The sequence below is a fragment of the Lampetra planeri genome, chromosome 72 (genome assembly GCF_965212315.1).
Source record: "Lampetra planeri chromosome 72, kcLamPlan1.2.h2, whole genome shotgun sequence".
NCBI classification, from domain to species: domain Eukaryota; kingdom Metazoa; phylum Chordata; class Hyperoartia; order Petromyzontiformes; family Petromyzontidae; genus Lampetra; species Lampetra planeri.
This window is the reverse complement of record NC_136177.1, coordinates 2,809,370-2,832,726: the sequence shown is the minus strand read 5'-3', so window position 1 is coordinate 2,832,726 and position 23,357 is coordinate 2,809,370. Positions and strand designations below refer to the sequence as shown.

The 23,357-nt window shown below is 46.2% G+C and overlaps 1 protein-coding gene across 13 annotated transcripts in view; it reads right to left on the bottom strand.

The window, feature by feature from the left end:
* Positions 1 to 706: 706 nt before the first annotated feature.
* The window catches only part of LOC144737695 (uncharacterized), a 38,681-nt gene continuing 16,030 nt past the window's right edge, over positions 707 to 23,357 (bottom strand). For 2 of the 13 annotated variants that reach the window (XM_078620523.1, XM_078620522.1), the window contains 4 exons: positions 14,698 to 15,069; positions 11,223 to 12,071; positions 3,147 to 3,692; positions 707 to 2,327 (listed from right to left, as the gene is read on the bottom strand). In XM_078620523.1, coding sequence (XP_078476649.1) covers positions 1,219 to 2,327; positions 3,147 to 3,692; positions 11,223 to 12,071; positions 14,698 to 15,069 — 2,876 coding nt within the window. In that variant the 3' untranslated portion in view covers positions 707 to 1,218. The other 11 variants (XM_078620531.1, XM_078620532.1, XM_078620525.1 and 8 more) reach the window with 11 other exon arrangements.

The window sequence follows — 23,357 nt, the reverse complement described above, 5'->3', positions numbered from 1 at the left end:
GATTGCGTTGTTGTTGTTCTTGTTGTTACATTATATGCTTAGTGTCCTTTAGGGGGGGAAGCTCGGTTCGCCGCATTACGATTTGCTATTAGTCAGCCGAGGTCGGCTGGGATTTTTCTACGGGGGAGGGTGGTGTAATGCGGGCGTAAGCGACCTTCCGGAGGTGACGTCACGGGGGGTGGAGTCATGTGACGTGGGGGGTAAGGTTCGGGGCTTTAAGCGCGTAAACCGGAAGGAGAAGGCAGTCGGGGTGTGAGCGGAAAAGAGTGAGGCCACGCGGGCAAGTGTGGAGAGGGGGGGCGCCGACGGCGATCGGGAGCCAACCCCGAAGATAAGAGGAAGCTGCGGAGTGGTGTGCAGCTGGGGAGGAGACAGCCAGGAGGGCTGCGTGTTAGAGGCAGCGGTGTGGCTGCCAGGAGGAGCTGCGGAGAGAGAGAGAGAGGGGGTTGCTTGTTAGAGGCAGCGGTGTGACTGCCAGGAGGAGCTGCGGAGAGAGAGAGAGAGAGAGCAAGAAGCTGTGAGAGCTGCGGAGGGAGAAGAGCAGCAGAGAGTACAGCCAAGGGGGGCTGTGTGAGAGAAACAGCAGCGGAGCTGCTGTTGTGGATCGGGCCGACATTGGAGTCAGCACCGTGGAGAAGCTACAGAGTAAAGACAGCCGTGTGGGTGTACAGCACGAACCGAATAATAAAGGACACTGAGCCAGACATCGTGGTCCAGTCATTTATTACATAAGGAAATGTGGTGGAAAATTACACTAAAATGTGTGAAATCTTGTTAAGTAGAACACGTTGATTGGGGTCTGTCCCCCTCTGTAAATCGCGTAAAAACAGATTATTGGGACTACCTGTACTTGGAACTTTAAATGGTGAACCAGGAAAGTTTCATACAGGCTGAAGCCTCTTTTTGTGGTTTCTGCTTTCAATGTTGCATTTTAATGGTCTGTAGCTTATTAAACAGAGTAACGCATGACAAGAGATTGCTATTTAACAAGTAATTAACACAGGCCAATGTCCAATGTACCCTATATCTGCACATATTTGCTTATTAAACGATGCAATCTTTACAGAATGACAACTATGGCCATCGAAGCGATTTTTTCCGTCTCCATTGACCAATTCTTGGGCCCATTTCAACTCCACTTGATCCATTTCCCAAATAAATCATGGTGATATGATCGGTAGCATAAACATTTTCCACCGAATGTTCTGTATATGGATGTCACTGCCCAATAGTCCCTGTGGCATGTATCCTCTGGTGCTTCTTGAGACCCCGGGGCTGCGTGAAGGCCTTGCCACACTCGAAGCACTTGAAGGGCTTCCTGCGTGCGTGCGTCCTCAGGTGCTGCTGCAGGTTCCCAGCCTGCGCGAAGGCCTTCCCGCACTCGGGGCACGCGTGCGGCTTCTCGCCCGTGTGCACCTTGCGGTGTTGCTGCAGGGTGTGGGCCAAGGCGAAGGCCTTGCCGCACAGCGAGCAGCGGTGGGGCCGCTCGCCCGTGTGCGTGCGCTGGTGCCGCTGGAGGCTGCCCGACTGCTTGAACGCCCTCCCGCACTCCGAGCAGCGGTGCGGTCGCTCGCCCGTGTGGATGCGTCGGTGCTGCTGGAGGCTCGAGAGGTCAGCGAAAGCCTTACCACATTCGGGGCACAGGTGCGGCTTCTCACCCGTGTGCGTGCGCTCATGGTTCTGGAGGTTGCCAAGCTGCGTGAATGCCTTTCCGCACTCAGAGCACATGTACGGCTTATCCCACGTGTGCGAACGCCGGTGCCGCTCCAGCAACTCAGGCCGCGTGAATGACTTCCCGCACTCGGTGCACGCATGCGGTCGCCCACCTGTGTGCGTTACCAAGTGCATCTGGAGGTTTGAGGATACTGCAAATGCCTTCCCACACTTCTCGCAAACATGCGGCTTCTCACGCGCATGTGCCCCCCTGTGTGACTGCAGCTGCTCAGCCCACGAAAATGCCTCCCCACACTCAGCACATACATGCGGCCGTTTGGCAATGTGAGCCACACAGTGAGCTTGCATCTCCTCCGGATCTGTGAACAACTCCCCACACTCAGGGTACACATGTGGGACGCTGCTGCCACTGCTAATGCTGGTGACAGCATGCATCGTGCGCTGTGCGTGGATCTCCTCTGGCTGCGTGAATGCCTCCCCTCGTACGGTGACCTGGCGGGAGCCACCACCAGCACTGGGTATCTGCTGCCTCTGGCTGCTACTGGAATCCTGGCCACACTGCACTGTGTGGCTGTGTAGGTTGCTCTCCGACAGGAAGCTCTGGCAGCAGAGGGGACACTTGAGCCTCTGGGTTTCCACCGATATCCTTCCTGCTGATGGGAAGAACACAGAAAGGGACTTTTATTAAGAGCTCATGAAGGTCAAAATGTCTAAAGCCCCAATTGGGGAACGTTTTAAAATACGCGGTGAACTTTGCCAGTCTGATAATAATTGGTCTGAACTGCATCACCTAATGATGCCCATCTTAGTCAACGTTAGCCCATGTTTCATTGCTGTCCAGGTATGATACTTTACTTGCCAAGTACAAGGTAAACCTTACCTGAGTGTGGGAAGCTGCTGGAGTGCCAAAAGGAGACAAGGAGAGCACTCAAACGCCAAATGGCCGGGCAGTGTCTATGCATTTTATATTATCTAATTTGAAAAGTAATGGCGTTGTCTGCATCACATTAAACAACGACAGTGTCTCTTCTGAAAAATGAAGGCGTCCACATGGGTGATGCTAAACAGAAATGTAGTCATTTTAACAGATGGAAGCAGGCAACTGTAGTCTGGTTAAAAAATATGAAACCAAATGGAGCTAAATTTAACCTTACATGATGTCAACACCATTTTTATGTTCCTGTGAGAGTCTAGAATGGCAAGCACCCAACAAAGCTCATCTGATAATTGTTTTTTTACCCTTTTATCTGGCAACAAAACTGACACCTTTTTTACAAGGAGCCATGTTTGCATTGACCACAATACCTGCAGTCGGAATGCAAACAAAAAAACATAACTCTGATAATGTATGCACTGTCCTTGAAAAAAAGGTGTCAATTTTGTTGCCAGATAAAAGGGTAAAAACACAATTCTCATATTTTGTTACTGGCAAATGAGGTTCCAATGGTGTAAAGCTCATCTGGAAGAGTTACCTATCACAAGACAGAAACCCTGTTCCTCACCATCACGCGAGTCCTCTGGCTGCACCACCTCCACCTCGGTCCAGGTCTCCGGTGCTGCGCGGCCTCCCCGTGATACCCACATCTCTCCAGGTGTCATGCTGGAGCCATCACGCCGGATGATGTCCTCTCCGTCACCCTGCAGGCTATTTCTGTCACCCTGCAGGTCATCTCTGTCAGCCTGCAAGTGCTCTCCATTAACTTGCAGGTCCTCTCCATCACCCTGCAGGTTATTTTCATCATCCCTTACGTCTTCTCCTTCAGCCTGCAGGTCTTCTCCTTCACATCCAAGGTCTTCCTCATCAACCTGAAGGATCTCTTTGTACTTCTGAAGATCATCTCCGTCATCCAGAACGTCGTATCCATGAGAATGAGGGCTTCCTCTTTCAGCATGAATTTCCTCTCCTTCAGCCAGATGATCTCCTCTAAGGACCAGGTTTTCTCTGTCAGCTAGAACATCATCTCCATTCATTCGAAGCTCATTTTCCTCAGACTGAAGGTCCTCCATTGACTGCAGATCTACAAACACAATGCATGACATTGTTAATGTTTGGCAACATTACAAAAATTACTTGCAAGTTATTAAATTAGCAAAAACAATTTCACCCCCTAACTTGAATACCAACTCGTGGCCTGGTACTGCATTCACCGTGTGCCGCACAGAGACAGTTGTCATCAGAGGGTTCCCTTGACTAAAAATCACAGCTGGACATGAGAATGATTGAGAGGAGATGTGATGTAAGGCCATTTGAGTTGCTGAAGCATTCAATACCAATCCTAATATTCATTGACTATAAGTTGAACAAAGTGGCTCTCCCCACTCACATGAGCCACGTGTCACTTGCAGCTGTGACAAAGCTGCAGGCTGAGCGGCACTCACCTGCGGTCTCCTTTAGCTTTGCGAGCAGCATGAGAGGATCTTACCATAAGTGCAATAAGTGTTCATCCTTCATGCAGGCTGGGAGCCCTGTGAGCTGTGACTTTCTTGCGAGTGCAATGTAGATAGACCATCACATTTTTGAGAGAAAATCCAGGATGCACGAGAAAGCCTACCTGCACAAAATACGAGATTTTGAAATTTAAGGTTTCGATTTTGTATGGTTAAGAGCCTGCTCTTTATTACAAATCATGACATTTGTCTCAAGTATAATGTGATGGATCACTAATAGTCAAAGTTAAGATCACCATGTCTGAATCTGGCAGGACCCTGCTAGAACCTTCGACGCACGTTGGATGGTGGATCAAAAATAGCAGCCATCTTAGCGCATGCCCGAGGTAGAGTTGCCCGGTCAGCTTAGGGGATGGCCTCAAACGCCGCCAGGGAGTCGACATCCAGCGCCGTGGGCAGAACTCATAGCGCTACTGCATCTGACCACCCGACCAGGGTGCAAGTTGCTTGAAACGGCGCCGAAGAGGTGTCCAGTCACCCCCCGCGGCCACGAACTTGCAGACAGTAGCCAAGCGCTTCTGTAGAGACAGAAGCCACCGATGGTGACTTGAATTTGGCGGGAAGAATTTCCCACTCGGACGACAAAATGGCGGTCACTTGCTGCACTGTGCCCGCGGCGTTCAAAATGGCGGCCACCTGCGCGGGCGGGAACTCCACCGTTTCCCGTGCTGGTGCGGCGGCGGAAGGTGAGGCATCCGCCACGAGACCCTCGTATTGCAGCATCTCCGGTAGGCGCCGCGGACCCGAGCTGGATGACCAGCTGCGACGGAGAGCAGGCCCGCGAGGCGCCCGGTGAGGTCGCACCACCCTTCTCCGACCGGCGGCTGCAAGGGGCAGACGTCCTTCTCCTGCTGCTCCGCAGGCATCGCCGCCTCGGAACACGTCACCGGAGTCCCGGATTCCGGGGCTGTCGAGGGGATCACATCCCTGTGTCCTTGTCTCCAGAGGACACAATCAGTGGGTTCTTCCTTTTTGCCGCTTTTGCAATGACGAATTTCTATTTCCTTAGCACTTCTGACGCCAAATGCAATGACTAACTCGGAGACGATAAGACTTAATCACCATCGGGGTTAACACTCTTAATAATTAGTCCGCCTATTGTTGGCGATGCTACTCAGTCAGGACAGTTGGTAGGCTGCCTGACTGGTGGCGCCCCGAGATGGTGAAGACGGGGGCGACGACGAGAAGAATGGTGAAGATGACGAGAAAAAGGGTGACGAAGAACTTCAGGAGCACGATGGGGATCCCACTCCAAGCAAAGCCCCGAGGTCCCCGACAGGGGCCCCTCTTATACTGTCAGCGTGGCCTCGCTCCGCCATGCCCCCTTTCTGGAACCTACTCGCGGGTTCCTGGTGTGCCCCTTCTGTGACCTTTCCCCTAGATCCCCCTCTGGTGTACAGTGAGGGAAAAACGTATTTGATCCCCTGCTGATTTTGTACGTTTGCCCACTCACAAAGAAATGATCAGTCTATAATTTTAATGGTAGGTTTATTTGAACAGTGAGAGACAGAATAACAACAACAAAATCCAGAAAAATGCATGTCAAAAAGTGTTATAAATTGATTTGCATTTTAATGAGGGAAATAAGTATTTGACCCCTCTGCAAAACATGACTTAGTACTTGGTGGCAAAACCCTTGTTGGCAATCACAGAGGTCAGACGTTTCTTGTAGTTGGCCACCAGGTTTGCACACATCTCAGGAGGGATTTTGTCCCACTCCTCTTTGCAGGTCTTCTCCAAGTCATTAAGGTTTCGAGGCTGACGTTTGGCAACTCGAACCTTCAGCTCCCTCCACAGATTTTCTATGGGATTAAGGTCTGGAGACTGGCTAGGCCACTCCAGGACCTTAATGTGCTTCTTCTTGAGCCACTCCTTTGTTGCCTTGGCCATGTGTTTTGGATCATTGTCATGCTGGAATACCCATCCACGACCCATTTTCAATGCCCTGGCTGAGGGAAGGAGGTTCTCACCCAAGATTTGACGGTACATGGCCCCGTCCATCGTCCCTTTGATGCGGTGAAGTTGTCCTGTCCCCTTAGCAGAAAAACACCCCCAAAGCATAATGTTTCCACCTCCATGTTTGACGGTGGGGATAGTGTTCTTGGGGTCATAGGCAGCATTCCTCCTCCAAACACGGTGAGTTGAGCTGATGCCAAAGAGCTCCATTTTGGTCTAATCTGACCACAACACTTTCACCCAGTTGTCCTCTGAATCATTCAGATGTTCATTGGCAAACTTCAGACGGGCATGTATATGTGCTTTTTTGAGCAGGAGGACCTTGCGGGTGCTGCAGGATTTCAGTCCTTCACGGCGTAGTGTGTTACCAACTGTTTTATTGGTGACTATGGTCCCAGCTGCCTTGAGATCATTGACAAGATCCTCCCATGTAGTTCTGGGCTGATTCCTCACCGTTCTCATGATCATTGCAACTCCACAAGGTGAGATCTTGCATGGAGCCCCAGGCCGAGGGAGATTGACAGTTCTTTTGTGTTTCTTCCATTTGCGAATAATCGCACCAACTGTTGTCACCTTCTCACCAAGCTGCTTGGCAATGGTCTTGTAGCCCATTCCAGCCTTGTGTAGGTCTACAATCTTGTCCCTGACATCCTTGGAGAGCTCTTTAGTCTTGGCCATGGTGGAGAGTTTGGAATCTGATTGATTGCTTCTGTGAACAGGTGTCTTTTATATAGGTAACAAGCTGAGATTAGGAGCACTCCCTTTAGGAGTGTGCTCCTAATCTCAGCTCATTACCTGTATAAAAGACACCTGGGAGCCAGAAATCTTTCTGATTGAGAGGGGGTCAAATACTTATTTCCCTCATTAAAATGCAAATCAATTTATAACATTTTTGACATGTGTTTTTCTGGATTTTGTTGTTGTTATTCTGTCTCTCACTGTTCAAATAAACCTACCATTAAATTATAGACTGATCATTTCTTTGTCAGTGGGCAAATGTACAAAATCAGCAGGGGATCAAATACTTTCCCTCACTGTATATATAAAAGTCAAAAATTGTTTGTGTGTGGTTTGTGGTGGGGTTTGTGGGTTTGTTTGTGTATTCGCGCGCTTGCGAAGGATTTGGCTCTCCAACGGTGGGGTTCACGTAAACTATAAAAAGGCATGTACCATGCCGTAAGCCCCGCCGTGAGCAAATGCTATTCCTTTTTCACATCCGTGAACTTTTAATTAGTTTAATGAGCTATTTAGTGCGATTTTTGCGTGCTTCCTTTTTATTTATTCACTTATGACGCATGCACGACCATACCAACTCACACGCCTTTGGTGGGGGGGACGGCCTATGCCAAGTTGCACTCCTTTGGTGGGAGTGAGGGGGACATTTTCTTTTGCGTTAAAAATACGATCAAAATACACTAAATGCTCAGGTAAATTTTTCACTGTGTGATGTCCCCCCCACCCCGATGCGTGCAGTTACTACTATACGGTTGGTAGATGCTACCACTATAGGCCGTAGATATTATTGCAGAGTAGCTGGGGAGATCGTGGCTGGGGGCGGGGGTGTCAGGGGTAGCAGCGTAGCCGCAGCCTGCCAAGGTGCCACTTCGGCTGGCTGGACAATCTAGGCGAGGCCGGAGGCTCTGCATGGGACTAGGCCTCACCACGCCACTCTGTCAGGTGAGTACTTTGTGCTATAGAGTCGATTAAATACTGCTATAGAGTCGGCATGTACTACTGTAGTGATAGCAGGTACCATCACAGTCGGTATGCACTGCTGTAATCATAGCAGTTACCACCACAGTCCGTATGCACTGCTGTTCGATTTTTAAGAGTAGTTTTCAAATATTTTTTTGGCCCGGGCAACGCCGGGTATATAAGCTCGTCATGGATAAAACCACTTACAACAACTAAATTCAGGACCTTCTTAATGATGGCAGCTTATACCAAAATCAATAGAGATCCCACCAACCACCTAGCCACGAAAACCAATAGTATCATCACTAATTCGACTTCTCTAATCGAACCGACCAAACAGTACTCTCTAAAACCTTCGGCTGCTAGACCACCAAGATTTATGGCCTTCCAAAAATCCACAAAGAAGGTACCCCGTTCCGTCCTATCGTCTCCAGCATTAACTTGCTCACCTACAAACTGGACCGATTTCTGTCCGAGACCCTGCTTCCTTTCAGAGGCAAGACCACCTCAGCTGTACTTAACTCAGCTCACTTGGTTTCTCTAATCAAGGACATCTCACTGTCTCCAGATTATTTACTTGTCAGTTTCGATGTAGTCTCCCTATTCACCAAGGAAACTGTACCTGACACCATTGCAATAATTGAAGACTTGGTCCAACAGGGACTGAATCCAGATGTACCAACTTTGGTAAGGCACTGCCTTACCTACACTAACTTCACCTGGAATGGTACATTCTACAAACAAAATTAGGTAGGGTACCCCAATGGGTTCTCCCTTATCACCAGTGGTAGCGAATGTTTTCATGAATCAATTTTAGACAGAAGCCATCCAGACATCTACCCTACGTCCTTCCCTGTGGAATAGATACATAGATGACACATTCGTCATCTGGCCACATGGCCTGCCAGCACTGAACCAATTTCTCAACCACATCAATTCCATACACCCATCTATTAAATTCACCATGGAAGTGGAAAAAGATGGCAAGCTACCATTCCTGGATGTTTTGATCGAGAAGAGACCTGATGGCTCGTTGCGACACTGTCTACAGGAAAGTCACCCACACAGATGCCTATCTAAAGCCTGAATCCCACCACCATCCAACCCAGAAGAATTCCCTCATCAAAACACTACACCATAGGGTCTGTTGCATCTCCAACCAGCATCACCTAGCCAGTGAGCTGGAGCACGTACACCAAGCCCTCAGAATGAATGGATATTCTGACCGTACAATCTGCAAAGCTGTCTCCCCAGCCATGGGGAGACAACCATCTGAGGATCCAATCAAAATCATCACTTTGCCATACACAGCAGGGGTTACCAAAAAGATTTCCAAAATCTTAAACACACACAAGATCCAGGTTCGTTTCAACACAGTACACAAAATCCGTGATTTGATCCCATCTGTAAAGGATGTGATTTCTGACATGCAATACCCTGGTGTCTACAAACTAAGTTGTGGCTGCGGTAGCAGTTACATTGGGGAAACGAAATGACATGTCTCGGACTGTGTTCGCGAACACAAGGCAGATCTGAAACACGGTAGGACCAATACCTCTGCCGTTGCTGATCATTGCTTTAACGCTGTGGGCTCACACGAAATAGATTTTTCCAAGACGAAGGTACTCTGCAAACCCACTTGCTATCATCAGAGATTTTTTCATTAAGCCATCCAGATATATAAACACAGACACAACTTCAACCGAGAAGATGGGTACAAACTGAGCAATCATTGGAAGGACGTTATTCACTAAGTAAAGTCTTAACTGACTGTGATGTTTCCATCCTACCTGCCTATGTCAGCTGTTATTTCCGACTCTCTGTGTGTGTCTCTCTCTCTCTCTGTCTCCCTCTCACCATGTGTACCTCTTGTTCTTAGGGTTTTTTTGTTCCTGTTGCCCGGCTCTCTGACATTGACATGCTAATCTTCTCATTGGCACACCTTTGTTGGCTGGGCCATCTCACATTGACATGCTAATCTCTCACATTTACATTTACGTACAAATTCCTTCTTTAGCTCCGCCCACTTACCCTTGGCTTGGGCACACCAAAATTCTATATAAACTCTCGTTGCAGCAGCTCTTTCTCCTACGTCAGCAGTACTCCTGCTGTTTGTTTCATACCTGATGACGGTTGCTTGTGTTGTGATCGAAACGTCATGATCTATTATTTTTTCTACCTCCGTAACTTTACCGAAAGAACCAAAGAGTATGAATTCCTGCAGTCACGAAAGCTTCAAATCAAGTTTCATACCGGTTTTGATGTCACGTTGTTCTGCACCTGTTTTGTCATCACAGTGTTCTGTAATTTTCGACAAGCGGGTCGCTGTGTTAAGCTGGTGAACTACGGGATAATGTAAATGTGTGCTGTTACTGTTGCCTGAGAGTTTTCATGAGTTGGATGTACATTGTTGTCAAGAAATTATTATATCATCCGCCGCCGTTGGTTTGCATCCTTGTGCATAGTGCGTCAATAGTGCATAACGAATCGATGCCTAGTTAATACATTCCAAATCTTGTTAAGATTAATTGTATTTTGGATCAAGTTATTGTCCTCCTTTCTGTCGCCTTTAAAGCACGCTTAAAAATACACATTGGTGTCCTACACAGATATTGAGGGAATTGCATGTGAGAGAAAATTTATCCAAACTCCTCACTCTCCCATATAAAAAATGAGCATGACTACACAAGTCACCATACGTCGATGGTAGTTAACTGTGAGCAGCAAATAATAGGTACTGCACATTAAACTATTACAACTATTTTTTATTTTACCAGGTAAGGCCAACTGAGCTATACAGCTCTTTTTCAAAGGCGACCTGGCCATAAATGATAGCTCAACAAAGTGGCTTGTCGCGTGAAAATGTATAGCACCGCGGTGCCCATGCTGGATATTTTCAATATTGCCATATTGTAAACATGCAATCTGCACTGCCATCTCTGGTGAGTACTCTGTATAAACTTTTATTACATATTTAAACTTAATATTATTTTGAGTATCTTTTCATCTTTTTTAGTACATATATATTTTGCCTTCAAATTTTTACCAAAAAAATACCTCCTCGAATGTATGTTGAATTTATATTATGGTAAAAATAAGTCAAATGGTAAAAAATATAATTGATTTAACGTTTTTTGATTTACGTTGTTTCGCCTAACGTTGCATTTTTCAGAGACGCATCCCCAACATAAAGAGGACTTACTGTACTGCAGAAAACCATTCTATTCGGGTACCAGCATCGCAAGTATAGCTATCATGAGATGACACACCGACTAAAGCTCGAGCAAAAAAAATATTGACCATGTTTCTGGTCGGTAAACCTCAACCAGGTAGAAAAACAGGGAGGAGCACCTTCTAAAACACCTACAGTATGGTGGTACTGCTCAGGGCATTAAGACACCCAAAACCCAAATCTGCAAGTGTTTGTGGCCCAGCCAAGGCTCCCTCACCTGCAGCTCCTGAGGCATGTACTCTCTCGTGCTTCTTGAGTCCCCGGGGCTGTGTGAAGGCCTTGCCGCACTCGAAGCACTTGAAGGGCTTCCTGCGTGCGTGCGTCCTCAGGTGCTGCTGCAGGTTTCCAGCCTGCGCGAAGGCCTTCCCGCACTCGGGGCACGCGTGCGGCTTCTCGCCCGTGTGCACCTTGCGGTGTTGCTGCAGGGTGTGGGCCAAGGCGAAGGCCTTGCCGCACAGCGAGCAGCGGTGGGGCCGCTCGCCCGTGTGCGTGCGCTGGTGCCGCTGGAGGCTGCCCGACTGTTTGAACGCCCTCCCGCACTCCGAGCAGCGGTGCGGTCGCTCGCCCGTGTGGATGCGCCGGTGCTGCTGGAGGCTCGAGAGGTCGGCGAATGCCTTTCCGCACTGGGGACAGGCGTGTGGGCGCTCGCCCGTGTGCGTGCGCTCGTGGTTCTTGAGGTTTCCCAGCTGTCGGAATGCTTTTCCACACTCCGAGCACATGTAGGACTTTGCCCAAGTGGCGTGCAAACGCCGGTGCCGCTCCAGAAGTTCGGCGCACGCAAATGCCTCCCTGCACTCGGCGCATACATGCGGCCGCTCCCCCGTGTGCATTGCAAGGTGCATCTGGAGGTTGGAGAGAACTGCGAACGACTTCCCACAGGCTCCGCACACGTGCGGCTTCTCCCCCTCGGCTTCCTCCATCACTGCCACTACTGCAGCCTTCCCACACGGGGGCTCAGCATTGCTCTCCAGGATCACCGTTTGCTGCGTCTCGCTCTGCTGTGCATTGCTGTTTGCAGCTCCCCCCCTATGGAACAATGCAGCGGTCTCCACAATGCTGCTACCTGCTGGAGGAAAGAAACATCAGCATCTCTGCGGTTCAATTGCTCAGTAACCCAGCAGCTGAGTGGTTCAGTGGTTTAGTAACTCAATGGTGTTGTCATTGACTTAGTAGCTTAGTGATGCAGCGAGTCAGCATGAAAGTATCTGTGGCTTAGTGACTCAAGTCACACACTAGCATGTACTCGTCTTCTCAACTACTTGGTGCTGCATTCATAGTTTCAGTTTTCAGTTTTATTTATTAGGTATAACCCTGTGAGCCATGCGGCTCTTGACTCGGGTGCAACCGCAACAAACAAAACATGAACAAGAAACATCTTAAAGTGACTACACGCAACAAGAAAATCCAGGAAAAAAAAAGTAAAGTCTCCCAGAAAAAACACCGTATTTCAATGCTGTGTGCAAAAATCCCAGTGGGATGCAAGTTAAACAATAACCATAAGACAATTTAGATTAAAGTTATCAGGCTAACTCTGTACTACAACAAACAAACATGGCTAATGTCAAACGTTTTCAAAAATCACCAAAATAAAGCTATAAAACAATGTAACAGTGATCATAGGAACGGTGATTCAAATTCAACAATAAACGATATACATAACATGTACGACCAAACTTTGCAGCCATAGCTGGCAGCATGAGTCACTCCATAACAGCAGGAGTATCAGTAGCAGTATCAAAAATTTTCAATACACCTTTAAAGATCAGCACACTATAATCAAAACTCAAGATCATACTTTGCAGCGGTCACCCGGAATGATATGTACACCTCCTCTAGAGCAGCTTTGAATGAAGATCTCACAGGTAGTGATCCAAGTTGCAGTTTATTGGCGATAGCATTCCAGACCCTGGGGGCATCAATAGAAAAGGCCCTTCCTCCAGTATCTGTACGGCAATAAGGAATGTGAAGCTGGTAAATGAGCGAAGACCTTAGGTCACATTTGTTCTTCGAAACAGTGAGGAGATCCAGCAGGTAGTCTGCGGATTTTTTTGTTTAAGTACATCGTGAATAAATAAGATCTGATGCACAAGCCGTCGATCATTAAGAGACGTTAAGTTAGACCCAATGTAGAGATCGCAGTGGTGGGTCCTATATGGGCAGTTCAATGCAAATCTTAAGGCCGAGTGATAAATTGAATCAAGCTTCTTCAGTATAGTACTGGAGGCTGATGTATATACGATGTCACAGTAATCAAGTAGAGGCAGTATGGTAACTTTTATCAATTCCAAGCGGAACATAGGGGGGAAGCAGTGCTTGTGTCGATACAATTTTTTTTTGCCTTTTTACCAATATAATCAATGTGATCTTGAAAATTCAGTTTTGAGTCTGGCAGCTCTAAGTGCAGTGGCTCGGTCGTATATATGCTACAAGCAGTCATGAATGTTTAGTGCAGAATGGTACTGCGCAACATTAATCAACACTCCATTCATCGTTCAAACCACATGCTTAACTACACTTTAATAAAGACTTAAATATTGAGAGAGTTCTTTCCCTGAGAATCTTATCATCATCAGTCATGGCCAATCCACTGCTGGATGATGGTTTCCTCAAGCTTCCTTCAACTATACCAATCCACGTAGATCCTGCACACACTAAATCCACAGTTTAATCAACTGTTTATATACGAGAGCAGGCAGGTGGGAAAAACTTAGCCCACATTTTTGCATAAGTTGAAAAAGTTTAAGAACCCTAAAATACATTATTACGTGGTGAAAAAAGGCAGTAGTTTGTGCCAATCCACCCTCAGTGATTTGATGAATCATCAAGGTTCAGTCGGTCTCAATTCAATTAAAGAATAAATTATCTCCGTCTTGTTGGATTTTCTATTTTTACGTCTCATTTGTTAGATTTTGTCATACCGTACCGTCAGTCAAAATATACAATTATAATATAAAGCAATCATTTTGCATAAATAGTAACTCAAATTATGGCATGTGTTGAACAATGCATGCTTCATAGCTCCTTGGATTTTTCCAAAATAAATGAATATTCTGATTCCGTGTTTTATGAACATAAATATTTATTTTAATCGAACAATGAATGCTCCCATGTGGTATTACCTATTTATAAGGTCGTGCATATCAATAACAATTATCTGGATTAGCACTCGGCCAGCATAAGGGTAACAACAACCCGGCTTGAGTCAATTCGGAGCCAGCGGTCAATGTGCTGGACACATGTCGACTTACACAGCCCACTGAGCCCCTTGTGCCATTCAATCTCCATGATAAATTTGCCCATGTGTGTCTTTTACAACAAACCTGGCTTAACCTCGCAGCACGAGATTGATTGTGATGTGATCTTTTTACGTGCAGTCATTTGTGACTGGGCTGAGACCATCCATTCAGAACACTTGAGAACCCAGATTAATCACAGGCAGCTGCCCTAGATTCCATCCCAGGGTCTCAGCGGTGCTTCTTCAGCACTCTGACCTCTGAGCCAATTGGCTCCCTCTTCAATCCATTTTAATCAATAGTTTAACACCCAGTTTCTTCCTACTCACATATGGGATTTAAAACACAACTGCGCACACATCGCAAAGAGGAAAACCCGCATTTGTCCAAGCCGCAGCCAGGTGTGGTCACATCACATCACACACACACACAATTCTCTCTTCCATCACACCTACTCACCGTCACTCGAGTCCTCCAGCTCCACCTCCACCTCTGCCCAGCTCCCCAGGGCTGCCCGGGCTCCACATGAATCCCACGCCTCACATCTAACAGTGGAGCCCTCTTTACCAAGGCCCTCGCCATCAGAATGGTCCTGTCCATCAGACTGAAGATCCTGTCCATCAAAATGAAGTTCGAGTCGATCTGCCCCAAGGTCCTCTCCACCATCCACGAGCTTCTCGCCATCCACGTGAAGGTCCTCTGCATCAGATTGAAGGTCCTCGGCATCAGACTGAAGGTCTTTATCAAGCTGAACATCCTCTCGATCAACCATGAGGTCCACCCTACCATTTTGAATTTCATCTCCTTTAGCCTGAAGGATTTCAGCCAGATCTAGGTCAAGCAACACAACACAGGGCAGTGACGTGGTCGAATGTTAGCACGTTTGCTGCTTGTTGCAGAAGCTGCAGTTCAAGCCCCTGGCCACCCGGTGTGATAGCCATAAAAGTTATGCACTGTCTGACTCACTGTGGATATTGAAGATACCCTGACGAAATTCGAAAAACAGTCTGCTGTGTGTTTGCTGGTATCAGTCCAAATTAGCTAAATTTGCCAAATTACTTGTAGGTTACTAAACCGGAATTATTATAACCAGTCACAGATCACCAATGAAAATCCATGGGCCACCTGGGAGTAGGAACCACAAATAAACCACTGGTAGTAATGCATACACAACATTAAAAACACATTTGTCAGTAACAGTGGTCTTAAAAAGGAAATAAATAGAATAGGCAACGTTTTGGGCAACAAGTCTTCTTCTTAGAACATAAATATAGTTACCCAGGGACACGAAGATGTAGAGACTGCACTTGCCTGATGAGAATAACTTTTTGTTTTATCATGACCAGTGTTTTTTTTATTTGTGTCTGAAAAATTACCTCATACAGGCAGTCCTGAACTCGCACTTGCAAACTGAACTGCGGAACTATTTTGTTCAGGGAAGCGATCCTCTGTGAAATGTAATGAGTCAGCCTCGCGCTGGGAGTGAGTGTTTGTGCGTGTGTGCGCCCACACGCACATGTGTGTGTGTGTGAAAGTGAGTGTGTGTGTGAAAGTGAATATTGTGCGCCTGGCACAAGCATCGTGGTGACGTCACCGCCACTTAGTGGCGAATGGCGGTTGTTGTTGTTGTGCGCATGTGTGTGAACGTCAGTGTGTGTGTGTGTGAAAGTGGCCTCAAGGTGCACATGGCCTGGCACAAGCGTCGTGGTGACGTCACCGCCACTTAGTGGCGAATGGCGGTTGTTGTTGTTGTTGTGTGTGAGGAGTGGCAGCGCAATGTGCAGCTCGCTGCACTACCAACCCGGTGACCTGAGTTCGATTCCCGCTCACAACCAACACCAATTATCTGAATGGGTCCTGGACCTCCCCAAGGTCGATCAATACGCCTGAAGGCAGACACTGTATTTGACACATATTTGGAGTTTGTACGTTCTCCCCGTGGTGGTATCGATTTTTTTCCTTCCACATTTATAAACAACATTGAGATTATTTAGATAATGATGCTCTTATGCATTTCCACATCAGCCACTATCATTTGTGGCCAGGATGCTTCTGAAAAATAAGTTAATACCTCAATGGGCTTTAACTGGTAAGATACAAAAAATAGTTTAGTTTTATATGTATATTCTAAGTGATTTACTTACCTTTCCTGTACTTGCACTAGTATTGTGTTTGTGTATTGTTTGTTGTTGTAACTTTCTGACCTGCTCTTACTGGACATATGTGAAATAAGTATAACCCGTAAAAACAAAGTTTTTCACAATAAATCCTTTATATGCGTGGCAGCGAACTTAATATAAAGGATTGAAAAATATATTCGCCTGTGGAGGACGCGGGGATCGATCCCGCGACCTTTGGCATGGGAAGCGCGGGCGCTACCAACTGCGCTACTCCGCCACGGCCTGTGGAGGGGTTACGCTCTGGGCTCTTATACTGTGACGTTCAGCCAAAGCGATGAATGAGTTCTATTTGAATATATATAAAATATTTTTTTTTTGCCTAAAAAGTGTAAAATTTTGGGACTTTTTTTTCACGAACATTAATTGTCACGCACAACGAGTCTGTGTGGAAAATGTCAGCTCGATTGGATCACGGGAAGTGGGTTAAAAAACGAGCGAAAGATTTGCACGGTCCTAAGCAAGCAAGCAAGCACGCAAGCAAGCAAGCACGCAAGCAAGCAAGCAAGCGAACTTAATATAAAGGATTTAAAAATATATTCGCCTGTGGAGGACGCGGGGATCGATCCCGCGACCTTTGGCATGGGAAGCGAGGGCGCTACCAACTGCGCTACTCCGCCACGGCCTGTGGAGGGGTTATGCTCTGGGCTCTTACACTCTGACGTTCAGCCAAAGCCATGAATGCGTTCTATTTGAATATATGTAAAATAATTTTTTTTGCCTAAAAAGTGTAAAATTTTGGGAATTTTTTTTCACGAACAATAATTGTCTGGCACAACGAGTCTGCGTGGAAAATGTCAGCTCGATTGGATCACGGGAAGTGGGTTAAAAAACGACCGAAAGATTTGCACGGTCCTAAGCAAGCAAGCAAGCACGCGAACTTAATATAAAGGATTTAACAAGTAAACCCGTAAAAACTAAGTTTTTCACTATAAATCCTTTATATGCGTGGCGGCTAGAGTCTTCTCGTCCTCTGGCTTGAGATGGCTGCCAACTATGGGTCAGATGATTGTCTGCCAGTATTAAGCAATTGGTAATTAAATATTTAATTTGTTTTCCCTAAACAGTGTAAAATTTTGGGAATTTGTTTTCACGAACATTAATTGTCTCGCACAACGAGTCTGTGTGGAAAATGTCAGCTCGATTGGATCACGGGAAGTGGGTTAAAAAACGACCGAAAGATTTGCATGGTCGTAAGCAAGCAAGCAAGCACGCAAGCAAGCGAACTTAATATAAAGGATTTAAAAATAGCTTCACAGATCATCGGATTCCTCCAGAGAGATTATACCCACGTGTCTAGAGCGCATGATACTTTATGTTGTCAAACACACTCTTCCCCTCAGTCCCAAAGGTGAAAATTATGGATTTTCCAATTTTATGATCCCACTCCAGTCCTTATAAAATTTATATTGGACCCAGAGGAGCAGAGACACGTGACTTAGGCCCTATATAGAGCCCTGCTTCGGGATAAAGAAATGATCGAAAAATGATCATATATGTTGGATTCGTCATGGAAATCAACTTAAGTGCATCCTCTCCCACATTGCCATTGGTGGTGTGGGATGCCCTCAAAGCTCACCTCAGAGGGGTCCTTATAGCAAGGGGTGCGTGGCTCAAGAAAGGAAGGGGACAGAGGACACAGGAGATAGAGGCCAGGCTCAGGCTGCTTCATAATGAATATGACATCCCAACGTAAGAAGACGTGGGGTGAAATTTGGAAAGAAAGAGAGGCGCTAAATAAGATCTCAAATGACTAGATCTCCCGACTGTTTATGAGGGCCAAGCTGCCATTTCACGACCCCTCCCCAGCCACTGGTAGGATACTTGCGAGAATGGTTAAGAGTAAACGTGGACTGAGGCACATACCCACTATCTGAACCTGGACCAACATCCTTAGCACTAAAGCCTCATACATCAATGAAGCATTTTGTGAATATTATGACAAATTGTACAATTCAGAACAACCTACACCCCAAGACATATAATCCTACCTCTGCTGGAAATAGGCCTCCCCCATCTCCCTCCTTTACTGAAGACAGAATTGGGTAGACCCATCACTCTTCAAGATCTCATGGAAGCTCCATGACCTGATGGCATAACGACGGAATTATACAAAAACATTGGGACCCCCATCCTGTTCTACCTACTAAATATTCTGAATAAGACAGAACGGCAGGGAAATTTGCCGGACTCCATGATGAAAGCCAGAATGATGGTGATCCACAAACCAGGAGCAACTCAGGAGAATGTAGCCAGCTATAGACCAATCTCCCTGCTCAATGCAGATTATAAAATGTATGCAAAGTTGCTTGCAAAAAGACTGGAAAAGGCCCTGCCAAACATCAATGGAGAAGCCCAGACTGGCTTCATCAGGGGGAAAAACTCCACAGATAACATAAGGACCCTGGCATTCCTCAGAAGATGCAGAGATTCAAAGGTAATACCACACACAGTTAAAGTAAGTCATCACATTAAGTCACTTAAAGCTAATCAAATACTACAAAAAGCTAGTGAATTATTGCTAAAAAAGAGAATAAAGCATAACAGAAGTGAACTAAGTCACATATCTAAATCACTCATGTACTTACACGTGAAAATTAATGTCTCTACAGATTATTGGTATATAATCAGCAAAATTACACAGCAATCAGCTGATAATGCATTGAACAAAACTAACACTACCAAAATTAACACATTAGCAAGACTGACTAACAATCAACTCTCAACTAAAAAATTACATTTAATAAACAAAACGGTTATCAACATGACTAACGTTGAATTATCCAGCGATATGGTTTCAGTCCTGTCTAAAGGTCTTAACTTTGCTGTTGCCCCACGTAAATCCCTGTCGATGAGATAATTGCTGAAGTGTAATCATCATTTAGACATCTCCCTCGTAATCAAGCTTAAATGACTAGGCACGAGGTTGCCAACATTATTGAGAACAGTAAATTGCCAAAAACAAACATTAGTTTCAGTGAGGCAAAAGCCTTAAGGGAAGAGCAAATAAAAGCTGACTCCCACCACCATCCATCCCAGATGAATTCCCTCATCAAAACTCTACACCATAGAGCTCGATATATTTCCGACCATCATCACCTAGCCAGTGAACTGGAACACGTACACCAAGCTCTCAAGATGGATATGGATATTCAGACTACACAATCTGTGAAGCTATCACCCCAACCGTTGGGAAAGAACCATCTGAGGACCCGATCAAAACCATCACCTTGCCATACATAGCAGGGGTCACCAAAAATATCCCCAAAATCATGAGCAAATACAAGATCCAGGTTCGATTTAACACAGTACATAGAATTTGTGATCTGATCCCATCTATGAAGGATGTGATCCCTGACATGCAAAACCCCGGCATCTACAAACTAAGCTGTGTCTGCAGAGTAGTAACATTGGGGAAACGAAGCGACATGTCTCGGACTGTATTCATGAACATAGGGCAGATGGTATAACCAATACCTCAGCCATGGCTGATCATTGTTTTAATGCGGTGGGCACACACGAAATTGATTTCTCTAAGACGAAGGTACTTTGCAAACAAACTGGCTATCAACAAAAATTCGTTCATGAAGCCATCCATATATACAGACATAGACACAATTTCAACCGAGAAGATGGGTACAAACTCAGCAATCACTGGAAGGATGTTATCAACCAGTTTAAGTCATAACTGGCTGTAATGTTTCTATTTTAGACCTGGCAGTCCTTGAATTGTTGGAAGCCCACCACCAGGACCATAGCTGCCCACTAATACCATCACCACTAGCAGTAGCCCTTTATTGGTGGAAGCCCACCACCAGCACCATCACAAGCATCGTTCCGAAGTAGTGGAAAGAGGCAAGGATAATAGCCATTCTGAAACCAGGCAAGGATGCATCGGACGCTCAAAACTACCGCCCTATCTCCCTACTCAGCGTCATCTACAAACTAATGGAGCGGATTCTGCTCAAAAGGCTGATGCCCACGCTTGAGTAAATAGTTCGGCAGGAACAAGCAGGATTTAGAACTGGTCGTAACTCTTGCGACCAGGTGCTTGCCTAAACAAGTCACATCGAAGCCGGTTTCGAACACCAGCTCAAAACAGTAACAACTATCATCGACCTCTCTTCAGCTTACAATACCATATGGCAGAAGGGGCTCCTGCTGAAGCTTGCGAAAGCCGTGCCTTGCCGTCTGACAATTAGGCTAATCACCGAAATGCTGAGCAACCGATGGTTCACCTTGCTGAAGCTACCAGCAGCCTACTCCCGCAGAGATCAGTTCTGGCACCAGCGCTGTTCAATCTCTATACTAGCGACATTCCAGTGACATCTTTCCGTAAGTTCACATATGCGGATGATATCGCACTCGCAACCCAAGCACGGGAAATGGAGGACACTGAGGCAGTCCCTGAAAAAGATCTGAAGACTCTTAAGCCAAACCCATCGAAGAGCGTCGTCTCCGCCTTCCACCTGAATAACAGACAAGCTTCGAAAATATTGAACGTTAACTTCTATGGGGCGAAGCTAAGACATGATGAACACCCTCGGTATCTAGGAGTTACCCTGGATCGGACGCTAAACTACCATCACCACCTCAAACAAGCTCAAGGTAAAACGAAAGCACGAGTGAATATTATTCAGAAACTTGCAGGAACAACCTGGGGAAGCGATGCCAGCATATTGAAGATATCGATGCAGGCCCTTGTTTACTCCACTGCGGAGTACTATGCCCCGGTGTGGGGTGCAAGCGCTCACACGAACCTTGTCGATGCCGAAATTAACAACGCACTTCATATCATCAGCGGTTCCCTAAAGTCTACTCCACTCCTGTGGCTTCCTGTGCTGGCGAATATCGCTCCAGCCAACATCCGACGTGATGATGCGACGACACGGGAGTACAACAAAATAACAAAAAAACTTCACTACCACTCCATCAAGATCTAAAGGAACCCCCACACCCAAGGCTAAAATCCAGGAAACCGTTCTGGATACGCGACTCCGCTCTAGCAGCTGAAAATAAAGACACCGCCACTCGGTGGTCTGAATCATGGGCGGCTATGAACGTGGCAAACAAAAACATAATTCACGATCCAACGGTGGAAGTAACGGGATTCTCTCTTCCACGACGACTATGGACCACACTGAGCCATGCTCGAATACAACACGGCAGATGCGCATACACATTCCATAAATGGAAGATTAAAGAATCGCCCAACTGCGACTGTGGAGAAGTCCTAACCATCAAGCACATCACCGATGAATTCTCCATCCATGCACATCCTGGCGGTATTGCTGAAATCCACACTGCGTCAACCACATCATTGGACTATATGAGGAACCTTTGCATTCATTTATGACTATTGTCACGTTGCCTAATCAGGAGGGCTAATGGTTGGGGTGTATCGAGTTGCCCTGGTGTTCGACCACTCAGAGTCCTGGCTGTTAGGGATGTCAGCTTTTTATTGCTCCCTGAGCTGACACCGACCACACCAGGCATAGGAGTTACAGCCGTGGAGCAGGCCACCACAAAGAACATCCACCGAATAAGAATCAGTACAAGATCACCCACACACATGCACTTCCACCTAAGGTCCCGAGACACATAGAAGCTTTTGGGGGGGGGGGAAGGGGGGTCGTCGACCTCCCCTATGCAACTCTGCTTCAGAGTTCCCGCGTTCCTCCTCCAGGGTTTCCACCTTCCCTATGCAACTCTGCTTCGCAGAGTTCCCGTCCTCGGACAGTGGGAGATGTCTGTGGGCAGCCAAGCGGCCACCCCGTAACCCGATGGCAACCAACATCGCTCTCGGCCAGTGCCAAGCTGCAGCTCGCTTGCTTCCCTGCTTTTGCCGCTCCTGGCATGCTCTTGTGGTCCCAGACGTCCCACCGGCCCTGGTTAACTCCCCAGGTCGGCTGCTGGAAACATATTACGACTATAATAGCCCAGAAATGTGTGTATCGCGGGTGACGTCACTCCACATGCTGCACCCCCCCGCCCCCCCACCCCTAATAATAAAATAATCATGAGCGAGTGGATTTTCACACTCATGCAGAAGAAGGTCGAGCGGAAAGATATTTGTATTCACAAAGTCGCTTCAAATATGACGTTTATTTACAGAAAGTGATGGTCAAAAATAAATCTACACAGTACAGTGGTACATCCGTACGTGACGTCACTGCAAAAGAGCCCCCCCTCCTATCATTACTATAATAAGCAAGAAATGTTTACCGCAAATTCGCTTTAAATTTCATGTTCATTTATTGAAAGTTAATCAAATAAATAATTATACGCGGACGTTTCTTTACAGAAAGTGACGGTAAAAAATACATAAACACAGCGGTGCTCCATACGTATGTGATGTCACTGCAAGAGGCCCCGCCCCCTCATTAATAATCATGAGTGGGTGGATTTTTACACTCCAGCAGGTCGAGCGGAGAAACATTTTTTAACGCAAATTCGCTTGAAATTTGACGTTTCTTTATTTAATTTTTTTCAAATAAATAATTCTATACAGCAACAAAGTGCTTTTGGTGTCTTTATTTATTTCTTCAGCACTTGAAACAAAAGGTAAGTCTAATTTTTGCTTCTAAATTATGATAACATATATACATTTATCCGTGATTTTCCAGATATTGTATCGAATTCAAATTGATTTCAAGTGAAAGCAGAATAAAATAAAGTATCAGAACAGTGATTTTTAACTAATTGAAATTGAGTTAAATGAAGTGCTACAGTGACATGAAGTGACGTGTTTTATGACGTAGTTTTGTGAAAGAACCACTGCCATTAATACAGGACTACATTGAAATGCAGTGAAGTGTATGATTACATCGTTTTGTGCAAGATTCACTGCCATTAAATTACACAAGATACAATAATGCTCTGGTCATTTTTTTCATAACTTTAATGGTTATGTTTGTTTTTATTGAAAACTTACTTCTGACA